The sequence below is a fragment of the Microcebus murinus genome, chromosome 9 (genome assembly GCF_040939455.1).
Source record: "Microcebus murinus isolate Inina chromosome 9, M.murinus_Inina_mat1.0, whole genome shotgun sequence".
In the NCBI taxonomy this organism is placed as follows: Eukaryota; Metazoa; Chordata; class Mammalia; order Primates; family Cheirogaleidae; genus Microcebus; species Microcebus murinus.
The window spans coordinates 51192216-51211998 of record NC_134112.1 but is presented as its reverse complement, the minus strand read 5'-3'; the positions used below and the strand labels follow the sequence as shown (position 1 = coordinate 51211998).

Sequence of the window (19783 nt, the reverse complement as noted above, 5' to 3'; positions counted from 1 at the left end):
ATTTACATAACACACACTTTGTTTGGTAGAAGTCAATCTGAAAACATTCTCTCAAGCATTTAGGTCACTGCCACAATAAATATTTGCTAGATTAGATCTAATCTGTAAATATCATTAAATAACTTTAATGGCTAACAGCCTATTCTATTTGACTATTATCCTATCTTCTGTAATGCTATTTAATCTCTCACCAGAGACATCAACTAACCCATCCATTGATTCTTATAGACTGTACAAAATTCATAGAATCAGAAACATACAGCCACTTCTAATTTTGAAATAATTGCCCATGAATTCACTTAAATAATTCTAGTTATTAAAAAACATTTGAAATTGCGAAGAGAAGAAAAAACTTTTAAGTAAAAACTAAAATTGGTAAAAACATATTTTTAACAAAATATCATCCATATCTATAAAAATATAAGGTTAAAATGAATCTTGGAGAAAATATTTATCACACAAAAAGTCTAAATCAAATGATAATCTAATGATCATAACCCAAAATAAAACATGCCCAATGTTATTCCACAAAGTGAGATCTCAGAGGTAAACAATATTAACTAGAAAACAAAATATTATAGAAAAAATTAAAGTTTACCCTCAAGGTTCAGTTAACACAAAAACTGAGGAGGCATAAAGTAGAATGGGAACAACTGATTAAGGGAAATTTACATGAATGTCCCTTAAAAAGTAAATTCCAGAAAATAAAAGGCCTTACAAAGAACTCAAAGAAGATGTTGTTGTCGACATACTGGTACTCAAAGAAGACATAACCTGACTTCTTAAGGTGCACAGCATAGATCAAAGATACCGTGCAGTCATCACGGTTAGACTCTATGTAGTTTCCACGAGGGATCCAAGAAGAGCTGTGGAAACAAAACCAGGATGTATTTTAAGCTAGTGTTCAGAAACCACTTCTGCTCATAAAACTATGTAACCCAGATTCAAAAGCAGTTCCATCAGGAAAGTACAGCAGAAAACACCAGAAGCTTTTCTGGAACTCAGAGGCCAACTGAGAAAAGGTTCATTTCATACAGTGTAACAAAGTAAGGGCCTAAAAGGGGGCAAAATGTATTACAAGTTGTCTCTTTAAAACCTCCCCCACTCTTTTTGGGAATTAAAACCTGTATTCTGGCTCCAGCCAGTAATCCAAAGGGCAGAGGAGTATTCCTTATTCTTTGTTTTAAACCACAGGAGAGGGCTTAACAGAATTGTCCAGGCAGAGGGCATGAGGTCATCTTCGGTGGAGATAAGGCCAACCAGGACCACCAACCATAGTTAAAACACAAAGGCCCAAAGCTAAAAACCCCCTTTGTATTTCTGCTTAAAAGCAGGACGATGATCTGCTAAGACAACAGTGTACCATCTTCCTCATGTGTCAGCAAAAAAAATCTCTTTTCTTTTCCTCAAACTGCTTATCCTCATTCTTTGTTTGGTAACAATAGCACATGACTTCCCAAATCTTTCTAAGGTTATGTGATCAATTTGCTATGAAACTGTTTTCACCAAAAAATTTGATCGCCAAATAGATGACAACTCATTTTCGTAGCCTTAGGTAGAATTATCCTTTCAAATAACAACTGAAGTTTTATTTATAAACACACGAACATGACAGATCTACAGAAAGGAAGAAAGAGTACCAATAATAGTAAACATGTAGATTAACATATAAAGCTGTATTTCTTCACCTCTTGATTTATTTAGGAAGTCATGTGGCACAAGAAATGAACCTCTTCTCAGTAATGGACTTGGCCTTTGAATTCCTAAGTCTTTGTAAGTTTGTTTAAAAAGCAATTGATTATTTAAAATACATCATTTTATTGTAATGTATATAACATGTTTCTAAATATGCCACAAGAGTACAAAGATGAGGGTACAAATTGTAAATGTAGCTATACTGTTATAAAATTGAAAATTATGTAAAAGCACAATAACCCTAACTACACTATGATAAGAATACACATTGTAATTTCTAGTCTTTACAACCTAGGGTTAGCTATGATATCCTAAGAAACATCACACACTAACCATAACAAAAGCAAAAAATGATAAATTTTACTTCTGCTTATCAAAGGATACCATTAAGAAAACAAAAAGGCAAAGGCCACAAACTGGGAAGAAATATTACATATACACACAAAAATGTATGTACATAAACACGTTTGTATAATATATACAAGGTCTGTCCAAAAAGTATTCAGCCATGTAATATGAAAAATAGACATTTATTGAAGAAGATATAAGAAATGTTGTTGTACATAGGACAATGACGGCTCAGTCCCCTTCAAAGTAGGCACCTTGGGACCTCACACAGTTCTCCCAAGCATCTCTCTTAAGGTGTACATGTTCAGCATCCTCAGGTGTTCCACTTGTTGCAGGCTTTCCAGAACATGGATCACTTTCAACAGATTCTAGACCATCTTTGAAGCATTTGCGCTTCAAATAACTTTTTTTATTTTTTTTGAGATAGAGTCTCACTCTGTTGCACAGGCTAGAGTGCCACAGTGTCAGCCCAGCAACCTCAAACTCCTGGGCTCAGGCAATCATCCTGCCTCAGCCTCCCTAGTAACTGGGACTATAGGCATGCGCCACTAAGCCTGGTGTATTTTTTCTACATATTTTTAGTTGTCCAGCTAATTTCTTTCTTTCTTTCTTCTTTTTTCTTTTTTTTTTTTTCTTTTTTTTTTTTTTTTTTTTTAGTAGAGATGGGGTCTCGGTCTTGCTCTGCCTGGTCTCGAACTCCTGATGTCAAGCGATCCTCCCGCCTCAGCCTCCCAGAGTGCTAGGATTACAGGCATGAGCCACTGCACCGGGCTACTTCAACAAACTTTTAATTGCGCTGTACTCATTGCATTGTCCCCGAAAGCCTTCTAAATCATCCAAATAGGTTCCACAGAGGAATATTCAAGCTTAACACAAAATTTGATGCAGATGCATTGCTCAGTCATTTTGAAAGCGACAGCCACACAGTACACATGCTCACCCAACAGTGTCTAGCACTCCACAGATTACTACAGTGAAGGCATCATTGTTCACACGTGCACATTACAGTCCACTCTCTCTGACTGCCAGGTTACATCAATGTTGCACAAACCATTCTCATCATGTTAACAATGGCTGCATACTTTCCAGACAGACCTCATATAAATTATACAAATATATTCATATAAGAACTAATGTCCAGAATACACAAAGAATTCCTTCAGCTTGGTAATCAAATGACCAAAAAAAAGGTAGAAAATGAATAAAACACTTAGACATTTCACAAAAGAAAATAAACACATGGACAATGAACACATGAAACATGTTCAATGGTATTATACAACAGGGAAATGCAAAAGCCACAATAAGATTCATTTCACTGACACACACTTAAATGGCTAAAATAAAACAAGACTTGACAATACAAATGTTGGCAAACATGAAATAATGAGAACTCAAATATACTCCTGGGGGGATTTATAATACAACCATTTGGGAAAACAATTTTTTTTATAAATTTCAACATATAGCTCCTATATGACTCAATCAATTAAAAATAGTGAAGAGATTACAAGATCAGATGGGTAGAAAAAAGGAAGGAGGGAAAAAAGGAAGGAAAATAAATACAGCAATATCAGACTGAAATTTACATTGAGAAAAGTACACTAGAAGACACTACACTGAAAAACTGCTTATCATTCAATTTCTTTGATGAATAGCTACTCCAGGTTAAAAACAAAAGAAGTCATGTAAGTATCTCCTGCCCACCAAAAACAAAGATCTGAGATCCCATAACATCCTTCTAGTACCTTCTTATAAGGAACTCTTTTATTAAAACACACACATTTAGAGGAATAATCCTGTGATGAGAGGAGTACAATAAAGAAATCGATGTCATTTGGCAGAGAGAGATAGACAGCAAGAGTGAAAGAGAGAAAGAAGAAAGATAGGAAGGAAAGAAGGATGAAGGAAACTCAACTTTTAGCACAGCTAAATAACTCCCCAGGATCCTCAGCTCCTGGTAAAAATTTGGGGGTCCTAAGAGACCATTCCTGTCAGAAGGTAACCAAACACCTAAAGTTTAATTCTCCTATGTCCACATGAAAGGAAATGTGGCATTATCAATACATGAGAACATGGAGGGGAATAGTCAAAGATAAACATTTGTTTTGTTTTTTTCAGAACAATTTAACATTCTTCCAACATTGTCACAGGCAAACTTAATAATCCCCTATAAAAGAGGTAGAAATTAAGCAAAGGCACTTTCTACCTTAGGTACGTCACCCACTCTCTCTTATAGGAGGAGATAATCAAGTGGTAAATGAAGGTTATGTGTTTTTCCTTTCAAAGGAAAAAGAAATCTGAAGTTATCCATTAAAAATTAGATAAAGGTGGCCAGGCACAGTGGCTCACACATGTAATCTTAGCACTCTGGGAGGCTGAGGCATGAGGATTGCTTAAGCTCAGGAGTTTGAGACCAGCCTGAGCAACAGCGAGACCCCATCTCTACTAAAAATAGAAAGAAATTAGCTGGACAACTAAAAATATATAGAAAAAATTAGCTGGGCATGGTGGCATGTGCCTGTAGTCCCAGCTACTTGGAAGGCTGAGGCAATGGGATTGCTTGAGCCCAGGAATTTGAGGTTGCTATGAGCTAAACTGACCCCACTGCACTCTAGCCTGGGTAACAGAGTGAGACTCTGTTGTCTCAAAAAAAAAAAAAGTTAGAAAAAGGTTAAACACCATGGACTTAGTTTAGTTATAAATATGAGAAAATTAATTCATTTGTCTAATAGCTTTATTGCACTTTTGCATACAGTATCTACTGCAGAGCAATGATTTTAACCTTATGAAAACTCAGCTACATTATTAATCATGATTGTCCAAAAATATGATTCTGCAATTAGCATATCTATGATCCCAACTAGTATCAAGATTATCCTCATCTTCTTTCTGGAAAAGAGCAACTATATTCTTCTCAAGTATTCAGTCAAGATCTACAGGCTGCTCTGGATTCTTACTTGTTACAGCCGTCGGGCCTGCTGTCAGAAGGACCCACCACAGTGTCCATGAAAGTTGCAATGTTGGAAAATCCTGCTGGCAATTCATCCCACTCATCAAATTTGATGCCACTGCCCAGGGAGTAGGTGCCTTCACCACACTTACTGCATACCTGGTTCTTCATTTCTAGATACTCTCCAGAAGCACAGGAGAAAGCTGCAAGACAGAACGGACAACATATTATTCACTGTCCTCCTCCATCAATCCCCCCCACTTCATGCTGTCACCAGGATTATTTTTACAAAACTCTGATCATGTCACACCCTACCTAAAGCCTTCCAATGTCTCCCTTATCACTGCATGCATTTCACAGTCTGGCCCCACAGTATTTTACCAAGCCCCACCCTTGCCCCACCCTTCTCCAATCATAACAAAATTCGTATCGTTCCCAAAATATTCATCCTCTCACTTGTTGTGGTGGTCTTCTTCCCCAGAGATGTTGGCCAACACACTTTCTCTTCCTGGAAAACTCCTATTAACTCAAAAATGACCCTCTTCATGACAGAGCACCTTCCTAGTCCCCACCAGGCATTGAGCTGTGCCTCCCCTTATACTACTACAGTATTCTTTTATAATACGTCCAAGAATATATACATATATATGTGCACGCATACGTGTGTGTATATATATCCCACTTATCAGTGTGTGTGTATACATACCCTACTTATCAGTTAATGTGAAACTTTGAGCTTAAAGAAAACAAGGATCAGTTTTTTTGGATTCCTAACTATATCTGGCACATGGTAAGTCCAAATAAAATGCTGATCCAGTCAGTAACAACAAAGGACAAAGAGGAAAACAGGACAGCAGTGCAATAGCTGAACAATTTATCTCCACTCTAAAAACATGAGCCGTATTTTCAATATTCACAAAATCAACCTAGTCATTTCCATAACATACATCTTATTCATCATGATTCATCATGTCAAGTTCTCTGCTAAGTCTGAGAACTGTACCAAGAGATAGCAGATATGAAGAATAGTTGACACAGTTACAGAAAGAAAAGCAATTCTGCTACTAAGTTATTATTCATTCAACAAACACAAATCAATGTCCCCCAAGTGTGCAGCTCCACACAGGGTGGTATTAGTGACTCAAATCTAGAAAAAGGCTTTCTAATCCTTTAATTAAGATATTAAAGGAACAAGAACAAAATAAAACCTCCGTAATATTCAATGAAGAAAACAGATCTCCCAACAGAGAGAGAAGCTGCAAAGCCTCACATTTAGGTAGACTCCTCTTTTAGAATACATTGGAAAGCTTAGCCAGAAATAAAAATAAGTTAATTTTGAAAAAGTAATTAAAAAATTAGACCTAAAAACCCATGCTCATTTACTTATTCACTGAATTAATTACAACAGTTTTCATTTCATAAAAGCTTTTCTAAACATACCCCAGACACATAACATATACAGACACAAAAGCTATTGATTCAAACTGCCACTATTGTTCTACTTACTCCTTTTTTAAAAACTACTTTATCAATATAAGATAGACATGCAAAAATCTGCATACATTTAATATGTATATATTTAATATATACAACTTGATGAGTTTGGAGATAACTATACACCTGTGAAACTATTACTACAATCTATGCTGTAAACCTATCCATGACCTACAAACCAACACAAAGAAACAAAAGAAAATTCAAGACATGAATAAAAAATTCACAAAAGAGATAGATAGCACAAAAAATTACAGACCTCCTGGAAATGGAAGAGTCATTTAGGGAATTTCAAATTATAGCAGAAAGCTTTAAAAACAAACTAAACCAGTCTGAAGAAAGAATTTCAGAGCTTAAAGACAAGGCTTTCAAATTAACTCAGTCAAAAATAAAGACAAAAATAAAAACAATCGAGAAATCAAGAAATGTGGGATTATGTGAAACATACAATTATAAGAATCATAGATATTCCTGAAGAAGAAGAAAAAGTAAAGATTATAGAAAATCTATTTGAGGATATAATGGAGGAAAACTTCTATGGTCTTGCTAGAGATTTAGACATCTATTTACAAGAAGCTCAATGAACTCCTGGAAGATTTATCGCAAATAGAACCTCACCATGACACATAGTTATCAATCTGACCAAAATCAAAGTGAAGGAAAAAAATCTTACCAGCTGCGAGATGAAAGCATCAAGCAACTTACAAAGAAAAACCCATCAGACTAACAGCAGAAGTCTCATCAGAAACTTTACAAGCCAGAAGGAACTGAGGCCCCATTTTTGTATTCTTAAACAGCATAAATGTCAATCAAGATTACTATATCCTGCAAAGTTGCATAAATGAAAGAGAAATGAAATCTTTCCCAGATGAGCAATCTCTAAGGAAATTTGTCACTAGACCTTCCCTATAGGAAATGCTCAAAAGAGCTCTAAACACCAAAGAGAACAGTCAATACACACCAGTGTAAAAATACTCAAAATTAAAAATTCACAGTTATTATAGACAGTACCAAGTGGGAAAATACAAAGCAAACAGGTAACAATCAACATGATGACTGCAACAGTACCTCACTTATCAATATTAACATTAAATGTAAATGGTCTAAATGCCCCACTTAGAAGATCTAGATTGACAGAATGAATAAAAAATAAAATAAAATAACCCAAATATCTGCTGTCTCCAAGTTTTAATTGTTTAACTTGTTAAACAAGTTGTTTAACTTTTATGAGTTAAACAATTTAACTCCTAAAAGGTAGCACATACTCAGGGTGAAAGGGTAGAAAAACTGTTCCACACAAATAGAAACCAAAAGTGAGCAGGAGTAGCTATTCTTATGTCATGTAGAAAACAAACTTTAAATCAACAACAGTGAAAACAAACAAAAAAAAAGATGGCCATGATATAATGATAAAAGGATCAACTCAAGAAGATATGACAATCCTGAATATATATTGGATTGGAGCACCCAACATTAGAGCACCCAGGTTCATAAAACAAATACTACTAGATTTAAGAAACAAAATAAGCAACAACATCATAATAGCTGGGGACTTCAACACTACAGTGACAGAATTAGACTGATCATCAAGGCAGAAAACCAACAAAGAAACACTGGACTTAAGATGGACTCTAGAACAAAAGGACCAAACAGACATTTGCAGAACATTCTATCCAAAAACTAAAAAATATACATTCTTCTCATCAGCACATGGAACATTTTCCAAGATAGACTTATATTAGGCTAAAAAACATGTCTCAGCAAATCTTAAAAAACTGAAATCATACCATATATCTTCTCAGACCACAGTGGAATAGAAATTAATTCCAGTAGGAACTCTCAAAAGTATACAAATACGTGGAAGTTAAATAAAACCTGCTGCTGGACAATCTTTGGGTCAATGACAAAATCAATATATAAATAAAATATTTTTTTAATTGATTGACAATGGCAACACAAGCTACCAAAATCTCTAGGATACAGAAAAGGTAGTGCTAAGAGGGGAGCTCAGAGCACTGAATACCTATATCGATAAGGCAGAAACATAACACACTAACAACCTAATTTCACACCTCCAGGCACTAGAAAAACAAGAACAAACCAAACCCAAAGCTAACAGAATACAAGAAACAATAAACATCAGAGCAAAACTAAACAAAATAGAAATTAAAAAAAAAATACAAAGGATCAATAAAATGAAAAATTGGTTCGTTGAAAACAAACAAAATCGACAGACCACTAGCTACATTAACAAAGAAGACTGATGAGTTCTCCACAGCAGAGGGGACAAGAGGACAATGGGGATCAGTGTCAATTAATAACTAGGGGCCTCTCTATGTCATTTCCTGAGCCCTATAAGCTTCTGGCTCACATATACCCCAGGGTTCCCGCACAACAAAAATGGACACCTAACTTCTCATTAACTTCACTCAGAGAAGCCTTGTAGCCAGTACATGATTTTTAAAAAACAAATATATAATATAGCTTGCTGGTCAATTTTCTAGAAAAATTCACAACTGCTTCATGAGTATTCCTATAATCCCTTTCCTGGGAAAGTCCCCCTCCACTGTGTCTTTCTGAGAAACAATAAAAGAGCTACCCAATTACATTTTGAAGAATCTACAGCAAGTTCAACAAAGGCCAAATTCTGGGTTTGATTTTATTTAGAGATGCTAGAATCTGGGAAAATCATGTCCCACATAATCACTGCCCTAAATATTCTTCACTTACTTGAAGTTGCCATATTCCACTTTTCAATTTCTTTTTCTATATGAGCCAACTGCTAGGTCTACCAACAGAGCTTTATGGTCCCCATATGAAGACCTGGAAGCTCCTGCAGGCTCCACCTTCAAGTGGAAGGTTAACTCGGTGTGCAAGAGACAGGCTCTGGAATCAGACATGTCTATATTTAAACACCACATCTGCCACATCCAGGATATATGGCCTGAGGAAAGTTACTTCACCACTTTAAGTCTGAGTTTTCTCATCAGTAAAATGGAAACACTGATAGTGGTTATCTGAGACAGTTGGTGTGAAGATACACTGGGATAATGACATACAGCTCTAAGCACAATGTTTGGCACATAATCTGTATTTGAGAAATGATATTATTAGCAATCAAAAATCTAAGCCACTGAAAAAATATTCAGTTATTATTACACTGCTTTTAGCAGCCAATCTCTAATGACTGGTAAAGTGGTAAATAACATACATGTTTAATGCTATAAATTATACTTATAAGTTACTTCTAAGTTAATACAGATCCATTACCTTACTCGTGAGTTTTAAAATAATTTTCCTTTAGCATAACAAAGGAAAGGTCACAGATCTAAGGGTAGACTGGCAACTTCCAGAGCAAACATATTACACAGGAGTACTTGGAAATTCAGATTTAAGACAAATTGCAAAGATAAAAAATGTCCCAGCCATTACATATGTATTATAATTCTTAAAGTAAGTCATAACTAATTGTGACTGGATTAGTCAGTTTTTAGAAAAGTTCTTGCTGGAGTGTCAGATTCAAAACCTTATCTGTGGAACATCATAGTAAATAATGAGCAAAAATTTCTCTGGCAACATTCAACTAAAACTAATTCCTATGCTGGCATCAATTCTGTAACAGATTTTTGACCCCCTGGCCAATAAATTTAATTAGTGGTGTGTGGTGAATTTAAAAATCCAGCTCCCAAGGGAAGGGAGGACCCTGATTTGCAGTGTTTGCCAATTTCCATGGTGTAAAACAACACTCCACCCTGGCCCATTGCAAATTGACAATCAGCTCTCAAAAGTCAGTGCTAACTAGCACCACCACACCATCCAGATACGCAGTTAGTATTCACAATGGTTAGGTAATCACCTGAACAGGGTTGTTTATGAGAAAACCAGGGAACTAGCCCAAAAGTAAAAAGTCAGTATAGATATATGATTTACAGATTTTCTAGGCAAGTAACTAAAGCAAATTTACAATGGGCTAATTACATAGGTGGTATGCTGGTAAATGTTTAAATATTAAATATTCAGGCTTTGTTTCCCTTGTAATGACATTCCTCCCTGAGAGCTAATCTGCCCTCTGCACAAGTGGTTGCCTGTACCCCAGCCTGGCATCTTCTTCTTCCATGCAGACCCCACTGTCTCTTAAGACTGTTGCTAGACTGAAACTTTCACCTGCCCACAGAGTTTTCTCAGGGTCTGTGTTCATTTAACATCATTCACCAAGAAATAATTTATCCCTAAATTTCTTCATACGATTATCATAGTCCCTTTTCTCAGTAAACCCACCAGTCATGCTAAAACTCCTCCAGCTAGTAACAGAGGCACACTCTCTGTATGAATGGGAAGGAATTAGTTATCCATCTGATATTTGCTTACCCACTCTTGCATTTGGGAACAGAAGAACTAAGCTTTTTGGAATACCACTTGGAAGACTGCAGGAAAACCATAATAAATTCTCCCTGTTTTACTTCCAGCTCTGAACTGCAGGCAACCCCCAGACTATTTCACTACAGAAACCTCTGACTCACTAAATTAAAGGATTAAAAAAAAAGTAGAATTTATAAACAAAGATAAATTTAATGACAATTTCTCTGTTAATTCATAATGCTGCACTTCGAACCTGCTTAATCACCAAAAGACAAGCTGTTGAATATGATATTCAGCAATTCTACAATCTCTCTGTAGGTTACACTAACAAAAACAAATTATATTAAGTTATTTCTATGGCTAAAAAAAAAGAAATCCCTTACAAAATGAAAGAGTTCTATGGAATGGTGGTGATGATAATACAACAATGTGAATACACTTAATGCCACTGAACTGTATACTTCAAAATGGTTCTTTAACATGGTAAATTTTAAGTTATGAACATTTTACCCAAATTTTAATTATTTAAAAATTTTTTAAATAAGAAGAAATCCACTAAAGAGAGATTCTGCCACTCTGCCTGCCTCGTATTTGTTTTTCTTTTTCTTTTTTTTAATAAAAAGTCTTCAGTGGGATTTTTTTTACTGCCTCTTATTTGAATAAGAGAATAAACATATTTTTAAAATAATAACATCCTTTAATAGTGCCTGTGTCTCATTACAGGCTTCAGACATAAGAGCATCTAGTGTGGAGGAAGACTGCATTTATTCTGCTAGACATAAATGCCACAAGTTCATTTTTGTAAGGCTTCTTATATTCATTATAATTAACATCTTGCTAATTTGAACATCTTATGGTTTAACCAGGAAAATAAATGGTCAGAAAGACAAAACATACTGCATTCTTTGCCTCTCACTGGGTCAGGCAGGCCAGAGCAGTCCACTGCAGAGTTTGGAATGGCAACTCTCCACCTGGAGCCACTGCTATCACATTCCGTATATTCAAAGTGGTAATCTTTCTGCAAACAATCACAAAACAAGCCTTTGTTAGAGCCAGTTCTAAGGGGACAACTGTGCTTTCTCAATCACCCCAACCCTCTACAAGCCTGTTTCCAAACTGTACCCTTTCCTTCACTCTCATCCCACTCCTACCCCAACCCCACCAAATAGCTTCATGATCGAAAATGTGGTGTGCTAGGCACAGAGGAGGTAATGTGGGACACGACAGTCAACACTCTCGGTTGTGACCATTGTCCTCTCCTCTTATCCTCTCAAAAAGGCTACAGCACACTTCCTTATCTCTTTTGCAGGCTTTTTAAGCTCTCAATAACCCACAGATATGAGTATGGGAAACAGCAAAATAACACTAGGAAACTGACCGCTGTCACTGTCCCAACTGTTTCAAAGAAAGAAATAAGAAAAACATTCCTATTGACCTAATTCTCACTCCGTTTAAAACTTAACAGGCATAATAATTAATCATCAAATACTAGTAAAAGACTACAAGATTTTAAGCAGCTTTCCGGGGTTTAATACACACCTACCACAGCTGGTTGCCATCAATCACAGATGATTAAAATAGACCATTAGTTATGATTACCAAATTGAAACCAACCCACTCGTCTCCAGCCTTCGGTTGCTTTGAAAATCTCACAGTGACCTCCCTTGGTCAGAGCACATATGTGACGTTTGAACTGAGAGGAACCAGGACAAAATGTTTTTGGAGCATTTTAAGAATGAAAGAAGTTCCAAATCTATCCCAAAATATCTAGTTTTATACCCTACATATTCAGTTAATACCTTGGATGTTGCTATTTGCCTGTGCCTCCCTTACTGCATCAATGACAGATAAGAATAGAAACATCAAGTCACATCACCATGGGGAAGTTGGGAAGGGAAGGGCCATTATCCTTGACCTTCTCTTTCTGCACAGCACACTTTCCTAACAGTGAATCCCCTAATTTTGCCATCTTTTGCACTCTGGATAAGCCGAGAATTTCCCAAATCATCAAGTTTTGTTTTCTTTTGTTTTAATAGTTCTTCCTTCTATTTACCTTTTTCCTCTCATATTTTACCATAAGCAGCAAGAAGAAACCAGGCGGTACCTTCAACATTTTGCTTGGGAAACCTCCTCAGTTAAATATCCAAGTTCCTCACTTAAACATCCAAGTTCCTCACTTAAACTTTTGCTCTCCACACAAACACAGGACACGATTCTGCTGGGTTTTCTGCCACTCCATAAAGAGGATCACCTTTCCTCCAATTCCCAATGATGTGTTCCTCTTTCCCTTTGAAGCCTTCACTAGTATCTCTTTTAATGTTTTTAACAATATTCTGCTTATGACAATTTACATGTTCTCGATGACAGTACAGATATTTTCTACCATGCTCATTCCCTCCTGAGCCCTCACTGGCAGTCTTTAAAGTCCATATTTCTACCCACACTCTGTTCAAGGCAATCTGGGCTTTTCTATCATGTATCTCAAAATTCTTCCAGTGCCCATTCCCCAACTCCCTCACTTTTAGCTATTTGTTATATAGCACTTCCCTTCCAGGTACCAAAATCTGTATTGATTCCTACAGCAGCCGTAACACATTACCACAAACTTAGCAATTTAAAACAACAGAAATTAATTCCCTCACAGTTTTGAAGGCCAGGAATCCAACAGCAGTGTCACCAGGTTAATCAAGGTATTGCCAGGCCATGCTCCCTCAGGAAGCTCTAGGAGAGAATCCACACCTTGCCACTTCTAGCTTCTGGTGGCTGCCAGCATCACTCCAATCTCTGCCTCTGTGGTCACACTGCCCTCTCCACTCTTTTGATCACATTTAGGGTCCACCAGGGTAATCTCTCCCCTTCTCAACATTCTTAACTTATATCTTCAAAGTCCTTGTTTGTCATGTAAGAAAATATTTGCAAATTCCTGGGATTAGGATTTGGAAATCGGTTTTTTGGTGGTGTTAGGGGAGGGAGTAGAAAGGAACATTATTCAGCCTACCACAATCTCCCACTGTAGAACAGCCTTCACCAGATATGTAGTTGCATAATGGCTTTCTTGTTTCTCTTGTTCCCTGTTATTTGTATTAGGATGTCTCTCTTATTTACATAACCCACTGAGAAGATTCTGGCCTCCATATGTAAAATTCCAGTAATTTCTTGTCTCCTAGCAAAACAATAATGCTGTAAAGGCTGGCACGAATTTCAAATAAAGCAAGGCCTCTGAATAAAATAGGTAAGCTCTAGAAAAGTCTCCTCTACTACTGCCTCTGTGTTATTCATGTTGCCAATTATGTGATAAGAACACGGAAAAAGGAATTGTGTTTTCTAGCTGTAATGTTGGATGTCATATGCCAATTCATTTTCCTAAGATTCTTTTATCCTGCCTGCTCCTCTATATTACTCAAGGAATCTAAAAGGCCACAGCTGCTGTTGTTACCAAACACTTAGGATTCCAGTGGGAAGCTTTCATGTGTTTATTTGTAATTTTAAAATACTGAAATGCAAACCTATTTCATGCATAGGGCAGAACTTGGGGTCGGGGATTTAGATTTTACCCTGAACCAGATTGAGTTTTATTTTCAATTATTTAATAGGCAATTCATTTGGGCTGGTAACAAAAAATAAAAAACAAAATATCTGCTTCTGAAGGCAAGCCTTAAATCCATAGAAAGATCTAAGAAATAGTGTGGTACAGGATGATCATTAAAGATACAATATATACCTCCCAAATATTCTGAATGGTATTCAGGATGCTGAAGAAAGAATTACAGCATACAAGTTTTCAGATTTATAGATAACACCCCAAATCCCCAACCATAGATCCAAGTAAACAGAGTACTTAAACCAGTTCCTCAGAAATGGAAACTTAGGGCAATCTTAAAAGAAAAGGTAAGTTAATTGCTCAAATGTAAAATTAATATATGTCAAAGATTTTATTTGCCATTAATTAACAAGTCAGCCAGTAGGTTGTTACCAGTAGTTTAAAGGAGAAATCAAAGGACACACAAAAATAAACAATTAGGAAAGTGAAATGAGTTTACTAAGAAACACAAAATTGGTAAATCTATAGAGGATAATAACTGCATTCCAAATGATAAAATGCATTTCCTTTTATATGGACAAGAATCATTAATGTTATTATCAGTTTCTTACAATTCAGTGTTGTAAAGTAGTTCAAAGACAAAGAAAAGGGCAAGCTGCTATAGAAACCGATTGTTCAGAAAAGCACACCAAACAGAACAGCCAATAATCGTTTCTGCCTATTTCAATGTGTTTCACAATTTTTCCTAACAAGGGGAAAATTCTTGACAATTTTTCCTACACTTCAGGGCTTTTGACAGTTTATCAGCAAACACGTTGATATGAGTCAGAACACACTCTAAACAACAGAACGTCAGCTCACAAACCGTACTCTTCAAATTACAAACTGGAAGAAATGCCTGGGCCTAATCCAACTCAAACGCTGACAGTATTTACACATATCTGCAAATCACAGAAAGCTGGGGTGAGGAGACACTGCCCCAAATAACAAAATGACAACAATGTAAACATTGTAAATATGAGGGAACCAGGAAACAACCCAAAAAGAAAGCATGGAATTACTCCTAATCACAAAACACTTAAGAGAAAATTACCCTCCCATAGAAACCATGCACCACACACACACAGATTCACGCCTATGCACGTTCATTCACAAATCAAGGTACAGCCAGGAACTCTCAGGTAACAAAATTTCATATTGCATTATCTTACACCTAAAACACAAAAATTCAGGTTACATCCAAATAAATATTGGAGGCCTATAATACTCCCCTAAACACCCAAGTCATCTATACTACAAAAGCCCCATGGAGCTCTCTGTAAACCTTGGGTATCATCTCCCAATTTTGATGACAATATTTACAGTTTACACATACCCTCCTGACAAGGCTCATAAAACAGTGCTCCACAATTAAGGCCTCAGAAGCAAAAGTTCTCTGACCTTCTCCTGTCTTCCTGCTTCTCAGTTCCATTCTTCCCTGAGGTAGCCACAGAAACTAGAACCCTCTTTCCCAAGGTGGGTCATAAAAGCCAGAACCCCTTTTCCCAAAAGCCAGCCATAAAACCCAAAGTTATTCTCAGGCCAGGTGAGACGGCTCACATCTATAATCCTAGCACTCTGGGAGGCCGAGGCGGGTGGATCGCTCAAGGTCAGGAGTTCAAAACCAGCCTGAGCAAGAGCAAGACCCCCATCTCTACTAAAATTAGAAAGAAATTAGCTGGACAGCTAAAAATATATAGAAAAAATTAGCCGTCCGTGGTGGCACATGCCTGTTGTCCCAGCTACTCGGGAGGCTGAGGCAGAAGGATTGCTTGAGTCCAGGAGTTTGAGGTTGGTATGAGCTAGGCTGATCCCATGGCACTCTAGCCAGGGCAACAGAGTGAGAATCTGTCTTAAAAAATATATATATATTCTGTGTAAAAACTAGCCATAAAGTAATTATCTGACCTACCTTGTTTAACTATAGGCCATAAGACCCTCATTCCAGTTAGGGTCCTGCCCCACACCCAAAAGGAAGGAATGCATGCTCAGAGAGGCCAAGAAGAATCTAGACACACAGGCCTTGCTGGGGTTCCTTACTCAGTCTACTAACATTAGACCTTAACCTTTTTGTCCAATCATATTTCTACATACTTTGTCCATACTTTGTTAAACCTAAGCATACAAATGAACAACTTCCCTTGTATCTTTGAATTTTCATTCTGAAGGCTCCCATGTATACAGATTAAAATGAATTTGTATTTTCATGTTTGTTTTAATCAATCTGCTTCATGTTGGTGATTTCTCAGCAAACCTTAGGGGGACAAGAGCCTTGCTCCCTACACTAGACAATGTTTCAAATAAATCTTACATATAAAAATGATGTGCATATATGTTGACATATGGACAATATAGATTATTTTTATATTGACATTAACATATATCACATATTAGATATCATTTATATATATCAATATATCATTTTATATATTAATATACATCATTCTCCACTACCTGGCACTTAATTAAAATAAGTACAATGGCCTAAGAAATATGGGGGAGATTTAAAATAAAACATTGTATCTGTGCTTAGTAAGCTTATGATTTCATTGGCATACACACACCCATACACACACAACATGATTTTATAGGAAAACAAAGAATAAGGGCTCAAAGTGGAATAGCGACATCACAAGTCAGGGCGCAATTGAAAACTCTGGTCAAAATCTCTTAACTCTCCCATAAAGTACAATGTTGTACCACTGTTCAATAGATTCATCACAGCCAATGTTTCCTTAAGCACTCCATCAGATATCTATTTCTTAGCACTCGGATGGCTTGCATTTTAGGGGCGAGGCTTTCTAGAAAAATAAGGATTTTTAAATGTTAGAATCACGCTCTGCAAACTACGTGTGGTAGAGTTTGCAAAATGCGACCCTATTATATTAATATTACAATTTCTGAGTTAGAAGAAATCCCTGTGAGCTGAAACAGTATGAAAAGGCATTAAGGAGAAGGCCCTGAAAGATAGGCAGGATTTGTAATTCTTCTAGTGCTTCCCTGCTCCTTCATAAATAGCTACTTTGACAGGGTGTGGTAAGCAATGAGATCAAGCCCGAAGAGAATATGCCTATGGGTATGCAGTGAAATGTGTTAGCCTAGGAATGGAAAAATAGATGAGGGAGAGAGGGAACTTAGCTGCTGGTCTTCTGTGCTCAGATTTGTTCACATCAGCTTCCTGATGCTCCCTATCTATCCTCTGTAGGCAATTAAAGAGTTGACTGCAGTTAATTATAAAGATACAGCAGATGACCACAAATTCTAGCACAGAATCAGCTGCAGTAGAGGCAGTCAATGCAAGGCCTCTGGCTTCAAAGCAGAGAAAATGCTGATAACCTAGAACACACAGAGAAAAGAGACAAAAAGAAGCAAACATAATTCATTTTTTTTTCAGGTAAAGTTCTTTCTCTTTGAATTTTTTTATGTGAAATGTTGAGAACAGCATAACCTTGTATTTGATGAGACTGCAACTCCTCTGGGAGAAAGACTCCCGAATTTAAGTGCTCAGCAAAGCACTTGGCACACTTATTTGAGAGAGCGAAACGGCAAGAGAGAAAAAGGGGGCGAGACTGTCATGCATGGCACAAATACTTCAACTCCAATTCCGATGAGCAAGCATACCTCATTAAACTATTGGAAAGGCCAAAAGCCTGAGAATACTTAATGCGGACACACTGATAACTAATAGTAGCTCCTTTAGCTATATTAACTATATGAGCACAGTAGAACTGTGCAGAAATACTTACATTCAAATTTTTCTTTTATAAAAGGAACATGATGTCACCATGGAAACCTACTGCTAAGTAAAGTAATATGTATTTGATCTATTTATGACACATCCTTTTCTCCTCATTTGTGGACACTGTTGCCTTTTAGAAATTATTTTGAAAAAGTTCACAGTTTAAACCTAAGTTCAATATCTGTCTTTGTAAGCAAGGACTTAGAGGCACTCGATTCATTTTTTTCAATTTAATTTATGTTCATCGAACACATCCCGTAAGCCACTCTATACTCACTGTGCATGCAGCAGTGAACAAAGTCCCTGGTCTCATGGGCTTACATTTTAATGTTAATGAAAGTGCACAGGGTTTCTTTCTTAGAAAGACCCAGCTTAGATCGTTTTCTTTCTCTGGCTTTCAATCCAAGCTTGTCAAGGGATAGGCAATGGACTGGGAACAACAGACCTAGATGCCAGTCTCACCTCTGCCACTACTAAAGTTAAGACCCTGAATGATTCAACTAGCTTTTTGCCTCTCGAGCTCCTTTTAATCTTTGAAAGAAAAAGCTACACTTCTCATATTATAGATTATGTCCCATATTTTCACTATTCTTGATAAATGGAAGCCAACCACATCCTGTAATTATGTACTTCTGAGGAAATTTTCAAAAAATGAACATTTTAAAACAAGTCTACCATGAAGAAATGAAGGAAACTTTTCCATTTTCTCAAGAAATCTGCAGCTAATCTATAATATTGAATTAATATTAGCAATATTAACAAAAACCCTCATAGAAGATAATGGGGAGAATGTATGTCTTTTGCATTTGCAAAGTATGTAAGCATGTACATCTTATTATCTAATTACATTTAAACTTGCTGAATTAAATATATGTTTATCTCTGTTCCCCACAAACCTGCAAAAGAATAGAATTTCTAAAATGGAACAGAAAACAAAGTAATAAAAATGCCATAAGCTCCCAAAAATAAAGAAAAATAAAAATGGCAATAGATGCTGCTGTCAACAATTATTTCTGGAAGATGGAAAGCATAAGGTGATCTCTAACTGACCTAACAAAGCAAGAAAATCTGAAAGCTCAGGGCTCCAGAGGCAGAGGATAACAAGAGGAAAGGCAATTTGAGCTCTAGAAGGACTCATAATTGAAGGCACCAAATACCTCAGAAATCAGAGGTGAAAAATAGATCTAAAAACAGAAAGATTGGTTGAAAACCTATTTGAGAATGTAGTCCCCTCAGTTTCCCTTCCACATCATGGCAAGAGAAAAGAGTTATTTCCTCTGGAAAAACTGAACTAGAGAGGTTACTAATTCAGGGACATCAAGACAAAAATCAAAAGAAAAAAAAAAAACATGTTACAGAAAATAGGACTGTGTCAACAGCTAAATACTTAAAGATGAGATCTGCCTCAGTCACACTTCCCCAACACTGAAACCCATGCCCAGCTGACTTCAACACCACTGTCTTTGCACTTGAACCCCAAAGACTAGCAGAGCCACCATCCAGCTCTCCCAGAGGTGGCCTGTTACACCCCACACTGGTATCCTTTTCCCACATCAGTTCAGCTGATTTTCACACCTGCTTACCCTAGAATTGAAATTAGCTGGAATGGAGCCTG

At 36.7% G+C, this 19783-nt stretch overlaps 1 protein-coding gene across 2 annotated transcripts in view; it reads right to left on the bottom strand.

Annotated features, from left to right (window-relative positions):
• ELAPOR2 (endosome-lysosome associated apoptosis and autophagy regulator family member 2) overlaps positions 1–19783 on the bottom strand; it is a 148399-nt gene that overhangs the window by 63243 nt on the left and 65373 nt on the right. Inside the window, exons 2-4 of one of the 2 annotated variants that reach the window (XM_012779528.2) lie at positions 11747–11867; positions 5004–5199; positions 719–866 (exon numbers count right to left, since the gene is read on the bottom strand). In XM_012779528.2, coding sequence (XP_012634982.2) covers positions 719–866; positions 5004–5199; positions 11747–11867 — 465 coding nt within the window. The remainder of the gene's footprint in view (positions 1–718; positions 867–5003; positions 5200–11746; positions 11868–19783) is intronic. The other variant, XM_012779529.3, reaches the window with a different exon arrangement.